Source organism: Myxocyprinus asiaticus, chromosome 29 (genome assembly GCF_019703515.2).
Source record: "Myxocyprinus asiaticus isolate MX2 ecotype Aquarium Trade chromosome 29, UBuf_Myxa_2, whole genome shotgun sequence".
NCBI classification, from domain to species: Eukaryota; Metazoa; Chordata; class Actinopteri; order Cypriniformes; family Catostomidae; genus Myxocyprinus; species Myxocyprinus asiaticus.
Window position 1 is genome coordinate 12,761,288 of NC_059372.1, and position 12,149 is coordinate 12,773,436.

Here is a 12,149-nt window from a genome sequence, read left to right on the forward strand (position 1 = left end):
TATTGTTGTGTTACCTTTTTTTAATTAATGTTTTAATGATATTTTATTCTCATTTATCGCGTTTTCATCAGGGCCAGTGAATTGCCAAATTTCGACTCCCTAGTATCCTTATGTTTAGGGGAAGCTGTAGGAATAGGTTTTAGGGGTAGGGGGACTAATGAGGTTAGGGTTAGGGTTAGGAGTAGGTGTAGAGTTGGGCTTTATGGATAAGGGCCAATCAGCTAGCGAGGAGTCAGAATCTGGCGGCAGTCAGGCGGGCAGTCCTAACCCTAACCCCCTTATACTGTATGTTAGTGCCCCCCTAATGTATAATGTATCTGTTCTAGATCTGGGCCTGGTTTACATTCATATTTCTTGCACCCATTGTGCTTAATGAGCAGACAATAAGTAAGGTCATATAAATGCCTTAAATGGCTTTCCTTTATCAGGATAAGTTAATTAATGGTTGGCTTAAACTTTTATTGAAAAAAAATGGTCAGCACATGTACATCTCTGCCCATAACCCCAATACAGCATCTCATGTTGTAGTCCACAAACTCAGAAGTTAATTAGCATTTTCGACCCATGGGTTACTTTAGGAATTTTCTATGGGTTTTTATAATGGCAGCTTTAGATATATGAGTAAAATAAGGTCTGTGATTAAAATTACTTGAAGAAACTTTCACATTTTGTTAATAAATTACACACAATCATACTTCAAATGTCAATTTTGAAGCTGTGTTTTAAAAAATGCATTTCACAATGTTAATAAAGGACTACAACTACCATCAGCATGTTGTGCTTTACGAAACTGACAAAATTGCATTTTTAAAACGGCTTTAAAATCCACGACTGAGGAATAACTTTGTGCAATTTAAGTTCTAGAACAAAATGTGATAGTCTCCTAGTAATTTTCATCACAGATCTCCTTTTAGTTGGAATTCGAAAAATCCCTATTCTAAAAACCCATGGGAAAATCCTGAGGAAATCCACGGCCTTCTGGGTTTGCCTACAAACTGACATCACAGCTGAACAGCTCTATTTCATGTTGCATGTAAACACCTTTACCGCCGTTCTTACCGGATTAAACAAAGTGTTGTGCAAAAGCCAGTTTACATTTTGACGTCAAAAGCAGAGATTAACCTGATGATTTCAAATCTCATGCATCGCAAGTTTCTTACGTTGTTTTATGAATAAGCTGATTTTTTTTATGTTATCAGCAAAGTGCAGTGTATGTAAAAACACTCACTGAGAATAATGAGGATTCCAAAAATGTGAAAGGTTTGACCAGGCTGAGAGACCAGCAAACCAGATAAGGCTGGTTTAAGATGTTGTTGTTGTTGTTGTTGTTGTTGTTAAGAAGAGATAAATCTGCAATGTTGCAGTTAATAAACTTACCAGCCAGCTGGCGAGCAACTTATTTACTCAACAAAGCCAATTTTAACTCGCATTTGGCATTTTGCGAGAGTTAATTTTGGACCCTGCAGCTGCCTGTTTAGGCAGCAAGACAACAAGTCAGCTCCCTAGGTTTTGGAACAGAGCTATAACCCCACCTACTCGATAACCAGTCCCAAAACCTGCAAATATCTGAATAGAAACACTTGTAGAGGCAGAATATCTCTTCAAAAGCAAAGGAAAAAAGAAAAGTTGTGCCTGATAAGAATATCTGATAAGCAAATACATTATCAGAGTATCAGTGCATCACTGTGATGTTCAAAATGTTAAAGTGCCAACAAAAGTGGAATGGCGCTTTAATTGCTCTTGCCATTCAAAGCGGCCATCATCAACTGTAACTGCTTAAAGGAAAGAAAATCACATTCACTGCCAGGCAGCCATAAATCATAGCTTTAGTGGTACATGAACATTTGAGTCTGACAGGATCATTTAAAGACTCGATGAGCTCGCAATCATAGGGCAATTTGAGCCTTCCTTCAAAAAGAGTTTTAATTGAATTATTTGGAGCGATTATATTCTCCAAACTAATGGGGGCAGATTCATCTGGCGGGGCTCACTGAGCTGTTTAAAGCGATGAATCTCAGTCCCCCTGTCATTACTGCAACTCAGATGTCAGGACGGTATCAGATAAACATCTGCAAATTCCGTTCACTGAAGCTCTGTTCCGAACATTACTGCTCTGCCTTGCTATCAACTGCCTACACTGACGCTCTTTTAACATTAGCATGTTGCTAAACTAACAACACAATACTCTAATAAACATTAAAATACACACAAATATTGGACAGAAATTGCATTTTTAATTCGATTCAATTATCTACATCTACAAAAATGGCTTTTATTCCCTTTCACACAAATCACAGGTAAAACAGCCGATTATTAGTTCATAAACACTTACTTTTCACTCTGTGCCTCACAAAATGCTGTCTTATCACATACTATAGTGCATGACTTGTAAGGAGATGCATTTTAACATTTGCATTACATAATTAACTACATTTACAAGCTTGTTCCAAGTGCGATTAAGTTGCGCAGTAGCTCAACTGTTAGAGTGTTGCACTAGCTATGCAAAAGACTGGGGTATGAGTGCTGATGAGCACGCAAGTGGATGCATGAGCCAAAAATGTAATATACTATAAGCACCACAAAATGACGTGGTTGCTTTAGCAATTATAATTTTCATGTTGCATTTACTTTTTATGACACTATCGGTTAGGTTTAGGGTAGGGAGTGGGGGTTGCACAGACTCTAACCACGTAATAAAGCGGATGTGTCCGGTGGCTCGTCACTGAAAAGGCGCAGTGGCTTAAATATGTGATGTTCTGTGATGTTCTGTCAGACTCACATTAAATGACGTACACACAGAATGCACTTCAGAACTGGTGTTTGTTTACTGTGTCGCTCTGCTAAACAACAATCTTACACATTCTTTGTATCTGTTTTGCCATGCGCATAGCATTGTATCAACACTGATAAGGTTCAGCACATTCCATAGGCTACACGGATATAGATGACGCAAATGCTACAGTACGGTCACCTGCAATATATGCAAATTGGCCTTCAAATATAACCAAAATACTAGTGTTATGCTGACCTGGATGCTGCTTGCTCCTTCAAGCACATGATTCGTCGACATTTAGAAAAGCGCTTCAAGTTGGAGTCCGGTGACCTGACAGAATACATCCAAATTGGATTCTCCACTTTGTGTGTTGGGACATCTGACTTGGATGCTCTTTGCTCTTTTAAGAACACTATTCGGCAACAGTTTAGACAAGCACTTCAGCTTTGAGTCCACTGACATGATGGAATGTATCCCTATAGAGCGCAACAGTGCCTGCTTACTTTTTCAGCCGCTTGGGTTCCGGAAGTATTTTTCCCATAAATTTTTTGCATAGGCTTTTCATAAATCCTCCAGAATACCAATCAGCTCTGAGGTGAATCACAACTTTACAAACTTTGTTTTGAAACCAAATTTTTTTTTTTAAATTGGACAAAAAAAAAAAACTGTACTTACCATCTTTCATGAGGGCACGAACTACAATTTCATGAAGCACCTCGAATGATGTAAAAAAAAAAAGCTGATGGGAATATGTAAAACTATTGATTTTAGGTTGTAGATTATAATTATAGAAAAAATATATTATATTGCAAAATATTCCGATATGTACAAATATAGTTCGTAGTTTAAGGGTGAAGGGAGACCGGCTATATTTCGTTATTCACAGTACGTCATGGGAATGTGCAGTCGCTCCTGGGCTTCTTTCGTGTGTTCTCTGATTGGTGAAGCTTTCTCAGCTGGACAATGGGTAATTTAGTTGTTCACCAGGAATTTCGCCATCAAATATGCTTTTTGAACAATAAGTTGACTGATGGCTTCAATGGAAGCATATACCATTGATGAACCATCGATGAACAACTTTGGAGCTCATGTTAGGTCTAAGTTTATAAGTTATCGTTGAAAATCAATTCTTCTACAGAAAAAAATGAATGGGATTTTTACTTCTAGAACCAGATTACTGTGCTCTATTGTCATCTGCACACTAGATTTCCTGACCCCACAAAACCATCTGAACAAACAGCTGCAAGAGGACGGCAAACCGCCTGCAGCTACAGGTAGTCCAGGCTAAGCTAAATATGTTCAGACACTTTTATTAACTTTTGTCAGGTTTGCGGTGGTTAGGGGGTGGAACGAGTCGAATTCAACTTGTCTAATGGGCTAGATTAATTGACTTTTAAGAATCAGTAGTCATGAAACCCCTAGTAGTGAGGTAGGTTTTGTTTATTTCAAATTGATAGAGCATTAGCTCATCTGTTTGGAAGAAAATGTAAGACGCTTTTAGCTTAACTCAGTGGATATTTCACCTCAGAACTGCTGTGATACGTGTAAGGAACCAGGTAATATAATTGTACTAAACTTTCACCACGTTATTTTCATGAAATCAGGCTGGATTTCATTTATATTTTTCAGTATTTAACGAAACATTTTTTTTTTATAATTGTAGTTTCTCTTGACGTCCACCACCTTGAAATTATTCCCCCACTTATATAGTCGCAATGTTGTCTGTGATTGCCTTAGCCGTTAAGGATATATATGATGCTGCCTTGGGGCCATTCATACAGTACATGTTCATAGGGTGTTTGCAGCATGTTTTTTTTTTTTTTTTTTTTCAATTAATTTTTTACTTACACAGCATCCTAAAAACAGATATATCACAACAGCAAAACAAAGATGTCTGTTATGTGCAAGTTTATGTAGAGCAACAATTAAAAGAAAAACAAGGCAGTGGAATGCAAGGTCAGCCCCTTAGAATTTTTTTAAAAATTAAAGTCAAAGAAACTGGGACAAGAACAAGTTTAGCGAAAAATGTTTAATCTCTCCTTGATGCACATGTTTATTTACACATAATAAATTTGCAAAATAGGAAAGAGCACAATATTTACACAATGAGCATTTTAACAGCCAACCTGTCACAGTTGATTCAAGTCTGAAACTCTTCAAAAGGTATCAGAATTAATAAAGTATTAAATGTTTTTTTTTTGTTTGTTTGTTTGTTTTTTATCTACATGCTCACATTTTGTTCCTACACTTAAGTTAATTCATCCATAAAAAGGATCTTTTAATCTGGGAAAACAATGAACAGAGATTAAAAACCAAGAGATTAAGAGACTGGTTTCGTGGATTGAGAAGGAGTATAAGAGGGCGTGGCAAGACAGTGACTGATCAAGGACTGGATGAGAAGAAAAGGATTGTGGGTAATGGAAGGGTCGGAGATGGCTGAGAGGAGCTGACAAGGCACTCTGTGCAAAACGAAAGCTCTGTGATCTCTGAAACACTTTCTATTCTGTCAAACTCGAAAGTTTGACAGAAGGAAACGCTTCCTCTGTTTTTGTTTGTTCCTGTACTCAAACTAAGTTACAGTTCTCAAAATAAGTGTTGTAAAATAGCAAATCACTTAAATACTTTAAACACCAAAATCTTTGACATTTTTAGAGTATCTCTGAAGAATTCCACATGTTCTACAACTCATCAAAAAACATCAAAAACTATTGAAAATCAAAGATAGCACTCTCCATAAAAAATAAATTTGAACGAAAAAAGCTAAGACAACATCAAAGTGAAACACATGTCCTGAGACATTACAATGCAACCAGCTGCTTTACAATCACTATCACCAAAGTCCCGCTAATGGAGCACAAAGCAAAGCACATCAAGATTTTTCCCATCTGGAAAACAACAATAGAAATAAAAAATGGCCAGACCTTAAAAGTCGATATGTAGAATGAATATCACCTTCCATTGGAACGCAATTAGAATAGCATGCTTGTATTCTCAAATAATGTGGATGCACCTGTAGTGCTATGCATGCAGAAATAATCTACTGTAAATGAATTGAAGATGCTGACAGAGGTTTACCCAACATAAAGACAGTCAGACAAAAGTGTTTGCACCCTTTAATGCTATACATCCGACCCTCTACTCTTCCTCTGACTTCTAATGTTCAAATTAAGACGTATGTCCAACAGTAGTTTGTATTAACAGCTCATAATCACTTTTAAAACAATTTTAACTATTTCTTCCATGAAGCCTGAAATGACTCGATCTTGTACCAAAACTGAGATGATGAAATATATATGGTATGAGAGATAAACACACCACATTTTTAAATGAAAAATCAGCATTTTGTCGGGGGCCTGGGTAGCTCAGCGAGTAAAGACGCTGACTACTACCCCTGGAGTCACAAATTAGAATCCAGGGCGTGCTGAGTGACTCCAGCCAGGTCTCCTAAGCAACCAAATTGGCCCGGTTGCTAGGGAGGGTAGAGTCACATGGGGTAACCTTCTCGTGGTCGCTAATGTGGTTCGCTTTCGGTGGGGAGCGTTGTGAATAGCGTGAAGCCTCCACACGCGCTATGTCTATGCGGTATTATGTTGGGCTCAACAAGCCACGTGATAAGATGCACAGATTGATGGTCTCAGACGTGGAGGCAACTTAGATTTGTCCTCCACCACCTGGATTGAGGTGAGTCACTACGCCACCGTGATGACTTAGAGCGCACTGGGAACTGGGCATTCCAAATTGGGGAGGAAAAATAAAATCTGCATTTTGTCGGGAGGCCTGGGTAGCTCAGCGAGTACTGACACTGACTACCACCACTGGAGTCGCGAGTTCGAATCCAGGGCGTGCTGAGTGACTCCAGCCAGGTCTCCTAAGCAACCAAATTGGCCTGGTTGCTAGGGAGGGTAGAGTCACTTGGGGTAACCTCCTCGTGGTTGCCATAATGTGTGGTTCTTGCTCTCGATGGGGCGCGTGGTGAGTTGTGCGTGGATGCCGCGGAGAATAGTGTGGGCCTCCAAACGCGCTACGTCTCCGCGGTAATGCGCTCAACAAGCCACGTGATAAGATGCACGGATTGACGGTCTCAGACGCGGAGGCAACTGAGATTCGTCCTCCGCCACCCGGATTGAGGCGAGTCACTACGCCACCACGAGGACTTAAGAGTACATTGGGAATTGGGCATTCCAAATTGGGGTGAAAAGGGGAGAATTTTTTTTTGAAAATAAGCCTTTTGTCTTGTTCTCCAGTATAAAAAAAAAAAAAAATCATTTATTTGAGAAGCAACATTGCTTGTTAAGAATTGTTTTCAGAGAATATATCTCCATTTGCAAACACTTTTTCTTGTTCAAGATAAATTCTCTGAAAACAAGTCTTTTGCTTGTCAAATAAATGTATATTATTTTAAGGATGTTCCAATATTTTTACTGAAAAGACAAAAATACTGATTAAGATTTTTTTTTTGCAGTGCAAATCAAAAAGCTTAGTAAGTTATTTGTCATGATCTACTTATAACTTTTGGAGACCTGCTCCCAGGTGATTAAAAGGAATTGCAATGGCATAAAATCAAAAAAGTAAACCATAATCCAAAAATAAATACATCTGTAAAGAGTGATTCTTCATTACTTTCCTAGCTGGAATGAACCCTGATGTATATATGTATTGAGGTAAAGCAAGCAAGAAAATGTCAAATCTTCAGTTTGTTTGAGTCACTCTTGCTTTCATTGGGGTTTCTGACCAAAATCTTTCAAAAACATTTCTACCACATCTTAAAAAGTCTACTTCTGCTTTAATCTCAGTGGAAAGCCAAAGAAGGAGTTTCTCTTGTTTGAACATGACTGACTTTAAGAGAAGTGCAACACTTGAAAGGAAGTCACTGCAATACAGACCCTCACAAAGTAATGGCCATTCACAAGAGTGAAGATAAAGAGAAACTCCAAAACAACCAAGATGGCGAAGAAAAGTAAAGTAGAAGCTTGACTTCATTCGGCTTGATGTTTACAATGGTACAAATGTTTGCATTTTCAAATTGCTTTGTATATGTATCATTGAAAATCACCAAACGAAACTTCAGAAGTTCATAGAAATTTGTAGTTCTTGTTGGAAAATGACAACTGTGGCATAATGGACTGTAGAAAACAAGCAAAAAAAAATAAATAAATTAAAAAAAAAAAAAAAAAAAAATGGCATGAGGAAGCCATAAATCTTATGAACTCAAATGAAAGAAAACAACAAATAATCAAAAAACACTGCATAAAAAGTTTTCCCTCCAAAAATATAATGCATTTAGTGCTGACATTGTTAATATCAGTCTGAGCTGAATTCGAATCAACTTCTAGCTTAAGAACCTGTTTCCTTGGAATCTGTAAAATAAGCACATTCATTGCAGGAGGCACCATACAGCTTTAAAACTATGTTCTGTGTACCACAGATTGATTTAACACTTTCAAAAATGGAGGCTGTTAAAAAGCTAAGAGAGTTAAAGTAACATGGGAACTGTATAGAATTGACATTTGCAACACTTACTGTGATGTCGACTTTCACAGGACCTTCTCAAAATGTACAATAGTATCAAATTGTGAAGTGTGACATCAACAGTAATGGAACACATTCGTTGGTTCTTCAATCACAAGTTTTCCTTCATTTTAAACTGATGTACTTTGTGCAAAAGTTACTGGTCTCATTCAATGCTTAGGCCTGAAATATACTCTACTCAAGAGTACAAATGCCGACACAAATGCAAGTATGCGGTAACATTATACATAATGTGCGTTCTCGTGTTACTGTCAGCGTAACAAATTTCAGTACTCAAAGGGGCGATAGTCACCTTTAAATGTCTGTGCCATTAAATTGGACATTTTTAGACAGCTAGCCATAAAGGAACTAGCCAGCTATCTAACTAACTTCAAACAGTTTCTCTGCCATGACAATAGTTGACCTGAGAGTGAAAACTGACCATAGTTAACAGAAATGACTGCTATAGCGCCCCTTTTGGCAACTTGTGGTACTTGTGTAACATTTTGACACACTTCGGAATGAAAGACTTGCGAAATCAAGCTTGCGTAGGTTAAAGCATTTGCGTTCTCATACTTGCGTAAAATATGTTTCGGGCCTTCGAGTGCTCAGGTCCATTCAAATTTTTTTTTTCTCTGTCTGTGGGTTGACAAACTATGAGAAATGAACAGAAGATATGAAAAGGGGCCAGTTATCAATTATCGCACATCAAAGTTCTTGCATTTGTTTCTTCAAGAGTCACGGAATAGCAAACAATTGAGTTCAGACTAAAACCATAATAGCAATAAAGTTTGTAACAAACTAAATACACAGATTCAACCACCAACTGAACAATGAAACCCTTTTGGTGAGGACAGTTCCCTTGGAAAAAGACTAAGTACCACATGGGAACACGTTTGTCTTAGTTTTTGTTCTTTTTTTGCACATTTTTTCACTTTCAGTTCTTCCGTTACTAGGGAAGTGGACATTAAAATCAAAGCACATTTTATCTAAAGAAAATCGTTTTTTTGCACTTAACAACATTCAAATAAAACATGGCACAGGACGTTGTTTTTTTCCAGATATTTTTTCATAGTTCAGTCCTTGTTTCACATATCAAATTCATCTTTTATTCTTTTTTATGTTAAAATGTAAAATTTGTACGCTTCTTTTCACACTTTTTTTTTATAAAAATGCAGTTGTATTTATATATCTATACACATTTATATCTTCTATATATTATATATATATATATATATATATATATATATATATATATATATATATATATATCATTTGTTGTAGTTCCTGTAAATTGTGCAAATTCAGCAGTAACACAAGTGGCAGGAGACTGGAGTGAGCGAGTTCTTCAAATCAACCCAAAGAGCAAAAAATAGGAAAAAACTGAATCATGAAATTAAGCGCTAAATAAAATGCCGTTCGTGAAAATATTCACCACTTTTATCCTTCATTGGCTTTAAGATCTTCTGGCTCATAATCCAAGACATCCTTGTTGAGTAAAAGCACGTATAACCGTGTCTCAATGCACACTGAAATGATAAGAATTTAAAAAACAAACTAAACGTCAGTCACAAGTCCTATTTTTTGGACGTCATGTCCGGGGAGACATTCTGATGCATGTTGAGTTCAAAGGAAGTGATGAAAGAGGATGTCCACCCTGGGCTGAGGGGTCTCCAGTGTACTGCTTCTGTCCTTGCAGTCCGTCAGCTTAGTGTTGTGTGTGCATGTGTATATAGGAGGGGCTTGGGGCGGGACCAGGAGGTTGGGGGCAGAGCTGAGGTGGGTGGAGAGAAGGGGAGGGATCCTCAGCTCGTCAGAGCCATAGTGTCGATAACCTGTTCCAGTTTACTGCGGAGTCTCTGTCGCCGGGACAACTCGTCCTTCTGTAGTGTGGACAGAATCTGAAGAGGAAATGACATTAGGTTAAACTAAAAAGTCTAAACTACTGACTTTAAAATACAGTGGGATAAAAGTCTATAAGAGGCCAAATGTACAGTCACTTTTGATAGATTTAAGGGCTGTTCAGAACAAACGTGTTCTTGCCTGTAAAAAAGCTAGACACAGTGCAACAAATAGAATAGAAGAGAGGTGTTTGGAGAAGCTTTTATCAGAGTTGACGTTCTTTTTAACCTGATATGCATCAAAGTGTTCATTCAACCAGCTTTCACACAACAATCCCATGTTAAGTTACAAACACAGTCAGCCTGTAGCAACATCGGGCTAATTCATCCATGTCATGTCAGAATAACTGTATTTACAAAATGAGCACACTATAATGTCGAAATTCTGAAATTTATTTGAGCCCAGACATTTTGGATTTTTTTTAAGTGTATGTAAATAAGTCTTTTAAATGTTGACTGTAAAATTTAGTTTGTATGCATTTTTGGGATGTAGATGAGGAATAGAAATAAAGGTTTGCCAGAAAATAATACTAATTTAGCTTTAGACATCAGGTTTTCATGATCCATAATTCTCCATGGCAGCACAAGAATGATAAAATACATAGTTAAAGCACCAATTACACACCTAATAACTCTTAATTTTGTTGAACTAGCAACTTGGCACTAGAAATTGCCCAACACGTCCATTTTATTTAAACCAAAATCACTTGAACGCTCATAACATTGTAATAACGATTTTTAAAGTATGCAAGTAGGAACTACCCAGGAGGACTTAAAGGCAGCTTAAGTGCCTCAAAGGAACATTACCTACTTGTGGGATTTGAACCAACAACCTTTTGGTTACCAGCCTAGATGGGAAACCAATAAGCTTAAACACACTTCCTCTCTGGTCTGTTTGCTAAGGGAAGTGCAATTGTGCCAATCACACCGCTCGCAACTTGTTTTCCAACCAGCAATACATGCAGAAACACATCTGCACGTACATCTGCGAGGTCGAACTGAAGACTCCGTGTGTAAATCTTAAAGAAATGTGAAAGAAAAGAATCACTGATACCCTCAGCGCTGGATAATGGACTGCTAATTTCCCTCCTGTTTTCATGCAGGTTCTGTGAGGGTGTTCATGTGGACACATATGCATCTGGATTATAAAGACTAATGAACATAAACGGCTGTTTAAAACAAAACCAGCTGCAGTGTGTTAATGTCAGACAGTGAGAGAGAGAATTCAAAGAGAGCTGAGATGTTTGATGAGTGGTGTTAGACTAAACTCTCCCGAAGGTCAAGAAATGAAATCGTAACAGAGCTAGAGTAGGTGCTAACAACAAACACATTTTTATATCTGCCTAATGGGAGAAGAAACACACTTGTAAATGTAGGAACAATTAAGCAGAACTTCTGTCTAGTTCTTTTATTTTCACTAAAATAAAGACACGCTCGCACACACACATTCGTTCATTTCTGTCTGAGCTTGAAATAAATGGTCTCTTTTGGCGGCTCATTATCTCTCCATTTATCCAGCCTGGCTGGAATGAGTCACTGCTTTTGACACATGATCTCGTGTGTGCGCTGTAAGCTGGCGTTAGGTGTGAAGGGCTGCATGGATAATACCTTATCTGAGTGGACGTTTTTTAAAGATTTTGCCATTTTAACAGCCTAATCTGGCCTGCTTTGCTTGAATTCTGATGTACTGTACTAGTCAGTGAAGAAGTAATATTCTTTGTATCTTTTATCCTGTCTTCATCTTTTCCACCATGATGTTTCTTCAAGGTCTCTTTTCATCTTCTTTCATCTCCTCTTTTTGAAAGTAAATACATACTCAACTGCATACACCTTTCTATGATGCAATGCGCTTGAACTTGATCATTAATTTCTAGTGTAACGAGTGAACTAGAAGCGTTATCAACTTTTATTACACAACACTATTTGTCTCTTGTTTTTATATATATATATAAAAAAAAGAAGCAGCA

General features: G+C 37.6%; 1 protein-coding gene across 1 annotated transcript in view; it reads right to left on the reverse strand.

Moving 5' to 3' along the window:
* Positions 1–9,572: 9,572 nt before the first annotated feature.
* Positions 9,573–12,149, reverse strand: part of LOC127419896 (plexin-A1-like) — a 289,863-nt gene continuing 287,286 nt past the window's right edge. The window contains exon 32 of the mRNA XM_051661705.1: positions 9,573–10,182. Within this exon, the coding sequence (XP_051517665.1) occupies positions 10,087–10,182 (96 nt within the window). The 3' untranslated portion in view covers positions 9,573–10,086. The remainder of the gene's footprint in view (positions 10,183–12,149) is intronic.